Source organism: Lonchura striata, chromosome 22 (assembly GCF_046129695.1).
Source record: "Lonchura striata isolate bLonStr1 chromosome 22, bLonStr1.mat, whole genome shotgun sequence".
NCBI lineage: Eukaryota > Metazoa > Chordata > Aves > Passeriformes > Estrildidae > Lonchura > Lonchura striata.
Genome location: NC_134624.1, coordinates 8,856,920 through 8,865,897, shown reverse-complemented (window position 1 = coordinate 8,865,897; position 8,978 = coordinate 8,856,920). Strand labels below are relative to the sequence as shown.

Genomic DNA, 8,978 nt, shown 5'->3' with positions numbered 1-8,978 from the left:
GAGTTGCAGCTCCATTTTACACAAACACGAAGCTTTTTTAGGGGGGTGAACCCCCGTTCCAGCCACCAGAAGAATGCCTGTCACCCACCAGCACGGACACTGTCACACCCTGCACCCAACAACAAGCCTTGGAGAGGAAAACACGAGCAACCTAAACAAACATCTTAATCAAGGGTCACTATCAGTGCAGAGCTGTTCCTGCATGCTGGATCATTAAAGCAGAGAAATATCCTCAAAGCCCTGGCCAAGCAGGGGAAGCAGCCTTTGATGCTGGTGTGGGAACCAGAGGCAGCGCTGTGATTTTTAAGTGCCTTTCATCTCCCTCTTTTGTAGGAACATTCTTAAAAACCAGCTTGTCAAACACCATTTCCCTGCGCAGGCAGGAGTTGCAGATGAAGCCCTGCTTCTCCCTTGATATTTCCCCCAACAGGTGTAATCTGAGGAAACATGATTTTAATTAGCTCGATTGGCTTTTTGTGTGCTAAATAGCATCAATAGCTGACATCTGTGTCTATAGTTAGATATTTATGTTACATGTTTAACCCCCTTATATAGGGGGACATGATGCAAACACCAACAATGGATCTCACCTTTGCTGTTCTCCTGATAAACACGTGATTATAAAGAATTTCTACATTAAAGCATGCAATCCCTTTTTAACCTGATGTTTTCTAGCTGGTTTGCTGTACTCAGCAGTAGTTCTGGACTTGAGTGACCCATTATAAATGAAAATCCCTGCCAGTGAGGACAGCGTGTGTCCTTCTCTTCTGCTTCACAGAATCGCAGAATGGTTTGGGAATGACCCTAAAAATCATCAAATTCCACCCCCTGCCAGGGCAAGGACACCTTTCACCATCCCAGGGTGCTCCAAGCCCCGTCCAGCCTGGCCTTGGACACTTCCAGGGATCCAGGGCAGCCACAGCTGCTCTGTTCCTCAGCTCACCTGGGATACAACACAAACAATTCTGACCTTTTTCTGGTAATTTATTCAGTCTTCAGGTTGCACACAACCAGAAACACGACCTTGCCCCACGGGCTTGCTATGAAAAGGATCATTCTTTGAGTTTAGAAACGTGGATAAAGGCTAAAGGAGAGTATCTCTATCCCTTACTAGCATTCTGCACCATGATAGCCAACTGGACAACCTGAGTCTTATTTATTTACTCATCCAGTTGCTGTGATTATTCAGACTACCCCAGCCACATTAACCCCTGTTTGATTTTAAGCCCGAGATGAATTTGGCTCCTTTTGCACATTCTTCAGGGGCTGATTTCAGCTTCAGCAACAATTCCTCAATCAGGGCTGGAGCAGCTGCGAGCAAACACCGACAGCCTGGAGGGAGAAGCAATACAGAGTAGCAGTTTCTAAATGTCCCATCTAATTGAGCAGGAATAATGAAAACAAAGAATGAAAAAAAAAAAAAAAAACCCAACAAAAAAACAAGCCCTCCAGCAGGTAAACAAATAGTTCAGGTGCAGGGATTCCTCAGAGCACCAACATACCTGCCATGGCAATAGCCGGTGCTAATCTTGTTTTCCGGCACCCTTCCCTCGGAGCAGGATGTGATTTTGGTGCCTTTTTCACCTGGAATGCTGAGACAGCCGTGCTTGCCATGATCCAGTCACTCCTTGGCATCTTCTGGTGCTGGGAGAGCTTCAAATTCAGCTCCCAAAAATCTTCACCTGCACGAGGCGAAGGTGAGCTTGTGGTGGGGCAGCGTGGGTTGGTTGGTGTGGGAAGAAGCCTTAAGTGTGACAGGAGAGTTTGAAACTGGGGCCATTTCTCTTGTTTCTCCTTTAATTTAGCCTCCATCCCAGCTGGATCTGTGACACCACAATCATCTCATGTACCCACAGGTTGGTTGGTCACCAGATGCCTTCATAAAGCAAAGTAATTTGGGGCTAAGCACTTAAAACCTAAATTTTTGCATCCTTTCTCTCCTACTCCTTAAAAACCTTTGCTGATTTCTAGTTTGAATTACCTTGTGGACAATTAATTAATATCCATCCCTTTGCTTCTTTCCATGGTATTTAGCCCCCCTCTTTCCTCATCCTGTCCCTCTGATATGGAAAATCCCCTGCTTTGCATCCCCTCTTGTTAAACGAGCCCACATGTGCTGCCTCTTGCAATGTCACATTGTTTTCCATGTCCTCATAAACATTTTTTTTTTTTTTTCATCTATTCCAGGCCAAATTTCTGCCTTGCCCACGAGTGCCTCAGTTTCACTCTGGATGAGGCAGAGAGGATCCTTCTAAGGCCTCCTCACTTTGGGATGTCCCAGCCCCACTGGCAGCAGCGGGGCCGTGCTGGGCTGGTTTTGGGGTGGGAATGTGTGGGAGAAGCCTGGAAGGCTGGGCAGTGTGGGATTCCTGAGCAGCTCATGTGTGAGTCACGCTGGAGGCAGACAAACTCCATTTGGTGCATTCCAGATGGGATGCAGGCACAGGAAGGGGGTGACACATCCCTGGGAAGCCCAGCTCCCTCCAGGATGTCCCTCTGGGTGTTGAATCCACGTTTCTCAGGTGGAAGACAGGTTTTGTTCTCCCTTAAAACACTCCTTTCCATGGAGTTTGAGGCTCTCTTTCCTGGAATAATGGCACATCCCTGACCTCTGAAGATGCATTTCACTGCTGTGAAATAAAATACAATAAAATAAAATAGAAAATCAAATAAAACGCCACTGTTACAGCACCAGTTGTACAGCAGGTGTTTGGTGGCCCTGGATCTATCTGGGGATGGACACACACACAAACCCTCTCCCTCCCCAGCCACCGAGTGGAAAATACCAGCATTCCAGGCTTATGTGATTTGGGAGGAGGGCAACAGCTCCACTATTTATATCCAGTTATCTGGGGACTTTGCAGCTGCATTTGCACTGCAGAGTCCCTGTGGGGTAGAGAAAGAATGAAATGAAATGAAATGAAATTACCTTAAAAATCTTGAGCACAGCAAGGACAGCAAACATTTCTGGGTGGTGTTTGTGCCCAGAGTGACGCAAGTAAAACTCTCCCTCTGGTGCTGCTGTTCCTGGGTTTTTTGGAGATGCATGAGGGACATTCTTTAAAACAATTTTTCCATGTTTCCCCTTTTAGATCTTGACTCGATGGCCTGAGGATACCAAAGCAGGTGAAGAGCTAAATGGGCAGAACCTTGCTCAGGTATCTCAAATCAGTGAGAGTTTAGCAGAAATTAAAGAGAAATTTTCATTGTCCAAAGCTCTTCTCTGATTTTTTTTTTTTTACACAGAGAACAAGATGGTGAGGAAGCTCCAGTCCTCTGTGCAAGAAGCAGCTCTGAAATCCAGAATTCAACTGACCCGTAACAGAAACACCAAGTTCCAGTTTTAGTAAAATCTAGATGCCCAGAAGCATCATTTATTGCAAATCAGTTAACCAAAAAAAATACATCATTTTTGCAAACTACAACTTTGCATGTAGATAACTTTATTACAGAAGATATCTTTTCTTAAACTACACTCTAGTTTATAAAACATAGGAAGATTCAACACCACGTGATGTTTTTATCACTCATATTAGGCGTGTCACAATAACAATGGTCTGAAATGTTAACTAAGATGAGTGCTCAGGAAGGCGCTGTGCCTTGAGAAATATCCATTTTATTTGGTGTTCTAATAGAAAGGAATGAGGAAAAGGAACCCTTTTCTTAGGTTTTCTTGATTAACTGCTCTCTATCTGCCTGTCCCATACACGTTATCTAATTTTGGGGTGTCTGCTTGCTTTTGCACCCGAGTGAGTGATATTCCAACACCTCTATAAGGTGATATATTTATGATATATTTAAGACTTGCTCATTTAGATTTTTGAAACAAAATCCACCTTTTCTTGAAAAAAAAAAAGCCCAAACCAAAAAAAAAAACCAAAAACCAAAAAAAAACCCCACCCCATATTTACAAACATTAAATCTGCCACAGGCTTATACTATATTTTACATGATACACAGAAAGAGTGCACACCAATATAAAAAAAGATGCATCACTCCAGGCTAACGTCACAGAACAAAATGTCAACGTTTCACAGCACAGCTGTGCTGGCCCCTCGCCCTCCAGTTTGGCCAGTCCAGCCTCCCACCAAAACCAGCAGCACATCCCACTGGGCACCCAGTGGGGGCTCTGCCAGAGGAGCGGGGCTGGCAGGGTGATAATGCTTTGTAATCTCACTCGGGGTGTCTGCACTGCCAGACACGCCTTCTTCTAAAAAATAGGCAGGCCCATCCTTAAAATAAGGATGTGGTTTACAAAGTTTATATTGGCATTTATTTCTTCAAACAGTTACTCAAACACGAAAGCAAAACAAAAAAACCAGTAAAGATATTCAAAGTAAAATTAAGTCTCCTTTGTGTATATACTCCATAGTTATGGGCTTGCTCTCTTGGAAGTTTGGTAAATACATTTCTTTTTGATGGGGGACAGTATTCATGTTTTGTAGGGTTTATTTTTAGCTTAGAAACTGTTCTTACAGGTCTATAATCCTGCTTTTCTTTTTCTTTTTTTTTTTTAGATCATAAAAATCATTTAAATATATATATTTTTATATATATAAAAACAAGAGAGAACAAAAATTTCTGTTATCAAGGCAAATGTACAACTATATAATACTGAAATTTAAACAAAGATTCATGACTGGTACCATAAAATGTCCTCTCATATAATTGCAAAGGAAACATTTTAAAGTACATTTTAAAAATTTGTCCATACTTAATTTTTTTTTCCCCTTAAGGAGTGGTATTTTTAGTCAGTTTTTTCCTTCCCCTCTTCTTTCTCACCTCTCTTTCTAAATTGAAAGAGAAAAAGAATAAATTAATGGCATTTCAGAATCACAAATCGTTGCTTATAGCTTTACATAAACATTTCCTCTCAAATCAAACACAGTGAACCCCCCCAAACAAAACAGAATGTCCTATAAAAACCTAATTTGTTGATTTCTCGAAACACAACTGGTGTCCCACACTGAGTTCTTAACAATAGAACATATAAATAAAAAGGCAGTGTTCTCATGTAAAATAAAAAGTACATAAATAAATACTAAAAAAAAAAAAAGGAATCAACTTGTCTTTTTCTTTTCTTTTTTTCCTTTTTTATAAAAACATATTTAAAAAAGATCCTTTAATAAAAGCATCCGACGTCCTTTTAAAAAAAAACCCAAAAAAATCTCCCTCCTGCGAGGGAGATTCTGGCTCGCAGTGAGCGTCTCTAAAACACCTTTTTTTGTGTTTTTTTTTTACTTGAAGGCCTCGGGGATGTGTCCCATCTGTGACTGCATACTCGTGGGAGGGCTGGAGATGCCCTCGGACCAGTCGGACACGTTGGAGTGAGGAGAGGAGCTGGACCACTGGTCCGGCGACTCCGGCGACGGCGTGAGGAAAGGGTGGTCGGGCACCTGGAGCTGGTGGCTGGGCGTGTTGTCCATGGGGGAGGAATAACTGTGCTGGGAAGGAGGGGTCAGGAACTGCGTGGTGGTCATGGGCTGGGCGAGGGAGGAGGGCAGGGAGGTGGGCAGCATCTGGGAATCCTGCGGCAGGATGGTGTGCACGGCCATGGCGCTGCCGCTCACCGGCTGCAGCTCGGCCTGGCTCAGCTCCGTACCCAGGAAATTCTGGCCCAGGTGGCCGCTCCCGTTGGAGCCGCTGGGGTTGTGGTGCTGCTGCGGCGGCTGCTGCGGCTGCTGCTGCGGCGGCTGCTGCAGGTTGGGCTGCTGGAGCTGCTGCTGCTGCTGCTGCTGCTGCTGCTGCATCTGCTGGAGCTGCTGGCTCTGCATCAGGTGAGGCTGGGACGCCAGCCGGGTGTTGGGCATGGCCTGGTAGCTCATCATCTGCGACAAGCTGGTGGTGGGCAGCCCGTTGTGCAGCGAGGTCATCATGCCGTGCTGCAGGTTTTGGGGCTGCTGGTGCGCCCCGGGCTGCAGGTTGCCTCTCAGGGGGTTGTACTGGCTCTGCACCATCCCGTTCTGCAGCCGGCTGAGCCAGTCACACTGCCCGTTCAGGCTGGCCCCGCTGCCCACCGAGAAGCTCATGGGGGCACTGCTCATCCCCGTGCTGGGGCTGGACACGGGCAGGTGGGACAGGCGCGGGGGCACCGAGTCGAAGCCCATCCTGCTGGAGCTGCCCATGGCCATATCCTGCTTGCCCGCCATGTTGAGGTGGTTGATGCTCAGGTGGGCATCGGGCATGCCCGGCAGGTGGTTCAGAGGCATGGAAGGCGACTGCTGGAACGGAGAGGTCATCAGCGGGGGAGAGGCCACGTCCGACAGGTACCCGTGCGGCGACTCCAGGGAGTCCACAGGCGACAACACACCCGAGTTGTCCAGCAGACACCCTTTCCCATCCTGCGACTTTTTCCTCCGGGCTTTGAGGTCTTTGGCATCCTTGCCGTTGCAGCTCAGCCCCTTGGTGCTCGGCTTCCTGGCCTTCTTGCCCTGCACGGCGGGTTTGAGGTTGCCGATGTAGCTGTTGGGGGAGCAGAGCGGGGGGGACAGGGTGGGTGCCCCCAGGGGGCCGTTGTGCAGCGTGGGGCTCCGCACCAGGTTGTACTCGTCCAGCAGGCGCACGATGTCGTGGTGCATGCGCTCCTGGGCGATGTCCCGCGGCAGCCGGTCCATGTGGTCCGTGATGTCCCGGTTGGCAAAATGGTCCAGCAGCACCTTGGCGGTTTCGTAGCTCCCTTCTCTGGCTGCCAGGAACAGTGGGGTCTCCTCCTGGAAAGCCAGCAAGGTTTGGTTGGTTAGGGTTGAGTTCACAGATTCTCCTGACTAACGCTGCCCTGAGCTCCACACCCACGTGGTTGGGTGGCAGAGATGGTCTGCCATCACCCCCTCCTCTTCCTTCTTCTTGTTCCTACCCTGCTGAGCCATGTCCTTGTGCTGGTATCAAATCAGGAACCCTATGAGTGACCCAGAACATGCTTGAGGTGGCCACAAAGACACTGCTCACCAGGCACTGCATGGCCCCTCAGCATCATCCCTACAACCAAATTCCACAGTACTCCTTTGAGCTAAGTCCAACTTCATTCACAGCAGAACAATCAGATCAGAGTCTCAGTGCCAGACATTTGTAATTTAGCCAGAAATTACTCTTTAACGGACTCCCCAAATGGTTCTTCCCTTGCATATATCACCCTAGGGGATCCTACCTTATTATTCTGCATGTCCTTATTGGCACCATTCTTCAGGAGGACCATTGCAGCTTCCACATTATTCACAGCAGCTGCCCAGTGCAGGGCTGACTTGCCTGGGGAGGAAAATCATGGAATACAACACACATCAGAGAGCGCTGAGATCAACAGCAAGCAGCCCTTTTGTCCCATGTCTGGGTGAACTGGTGTTTTAGCTGCCTCAGTACCTAAATCATCCACGGCATTGACGTCAGCGTGGCAGTTGATGAGATCATCCAGCATCCCCTCCACAGCCAAACGAGCAGCCAGGATCAGGGGAGTGGTCCCGTCGTGCATGCGGGCATCCAGGTCTGTTGCCCTGTTCCTAATCAGGATCTGCCACAAGAAGGGCCAAAGCAGAGGGAACACAAACGTTAGGAGGGGCAGACAGCAAGGCACTGCAGGTGTCCAGGTCTCAAGACCTGCAATGCCCTTTCCGAAAGGTTCATCCCTCCAGCTCTGCTCCCAGTCCAGCGCTGCTGCCGTGGGGCTGCTGCTTTGCTCTTCCCCAAGACAACAGGGCCTTCATTTCTCACAACGAGACCCCGTGATAACTCACCGATATTTCCTCCCGAAAACCCCAAAACCGGCGGCCGCGGCGTCGCCCACCTGGAAGACGCCCTGCGCGTCGGCGGAGACGGCGGCGTGCAGCGGCGTGCGGCCCATGTTGTCCTGGATGTTGGCGTCGGCGCTGGCCTCCAGCAGGCGCTTGGCAGCGTCCGAGCGGGAGTACCTGGCGGCCAGGTGCAGCGCGGTCTCGCCCGTGCGGTCGGTCTGGTTGTGCAGGCTGGCGCCCTGGTAGATGAAGTCCGAGATGACGGCGGGAGCGTCGTCCTCCTCCTCGCTGTTGCCGGTCTCCAGCCCTCCTCCGCTGCACGAGGCGATCATGAGCGGGGTGAAGCCGTCTGAAAGCACAGGGGAGCTCAGGATGGGAAAAGGCTTTCTTACCCTCTGCCAAGATGCTCTGTCTGCGATAAGATGCTTATTCTCCTGGGTGCACCAAGACTGAGCTCCCGACTAGTTCTGAACATCAAACACGAATATCCTCCCTCTGATATGGATCTAAAATTCCTCAGTGGTATCTCGCTGCTTTTTCTATTTCATCTGCTCCATGTAAAGTGCAGTTTGTAAGAAGGCTGCTCAAAGCAAACAGAGTATGGTAAATACCTTCATTATTTCAGAGGACAATTTCACAGACATGGGGAAGACCAAGTGTTTGTAAGAATCTAAAAATTCTTACTAACTATTGTTAAAGGAAACTTTAAAACCTCAACCTAATTCTACTAACCATTGTTAAAAACCTTAAAGGAAGACTGTGAAATGTACAAGTTGGGTGGGAGGAGAATATAGGAGCAGCAGAGATAACCTGGGTGATTTAATTGGTACTTCTGTCATTTCCACCTCAGAGGTGGAACAGAAGAGCTCTCATGGAAAGCAAAATGTGACAGAGTCTCTCTCTAAATCACACACAACAGCAACCCTATGGTGCAGAGCTCGTAGCAGTGACTGTGCACCAGCAAGGGACAGGGAGGGCTGTGGGGCTGCTGCTCTCCCTGCAGGGCTCAGGGAGGGCTCCACATGAGCTGCCAGCCAGTGCAGAAGTGCAAGGGGTCCTTACCTGGCCCTCTGACGTTGACATCCATGCAGTCAGCATCGATTTCCCCCTGTGGAGGCGTCGGGGCCATGGAGGAGATGCGCAGGTCAGCGGCGTCCAGGTGCTGCTGCGTCCACTGCCTGTGATCCGTCTGGTCATCCGTGTCTGGCAGCATCGCCTGCTCCTCAAACTGAGGCAAACAGCAGGGAGTGAGACCCC

General features: G+C 48.7%; 1 protein-coding gene and 1 long non-coding RNA gene across 3 annotated transcripts in view; one reads left to right on the top strand and one right to left on the bottom strand.

Annotated features, from left to right (window-relative positions):
- Positions 1–1,595: 1,595 nt before the first annotated feature.
- Positions 1,596–3,161, top strand: LOC110477730 (uncharacterized). Its single transcript, XR_013341113.1, has 3 exons — positions 1,596–1,697; positions 1,806–1,856; positions 3,093–3,161. It is a non-coding gene; the product is annotated as an uncharacterized LOC110477730 (long non-coding RNA).
- Positions 3,162–3,341: 180 nt separating this feature from the next.
- Positions 3,342–8,978, bottom strand: part of NOTCH1 (notch receptor 1) — a 42,278-nt gene continuing 36,641 nt past the window's right edge. For both annotated transcript variants that reach the window (XM_021543598.3, XM_021543599.3), the window contains exons 30-34: positions 8,784–8,949; positions 7,775–8,070; positions 7,354–7,501; positions 7,145–7,242; positions 3,342–6,710 (exon numbers count right to left, since the gene is read on the bottom strand). In XM_021543598.3, the coding sequence (XP_021399273.2) occupies positions 5,238–6,710; positions 7,145–7,242; positions 7,354–7,501; positions 7,775–8,070; positions 8,784–8,949 (2,181 nt within the window). In that variant the 3' untranslated portion in view covers positions 3,342–5,237. The remainder of the gene's footprint in view (positions 6,711–7,144; positions 7,243–7,353; positions 7,502–7,774; positions 8,071–8,783; positions 8,950–8,978) is intronic.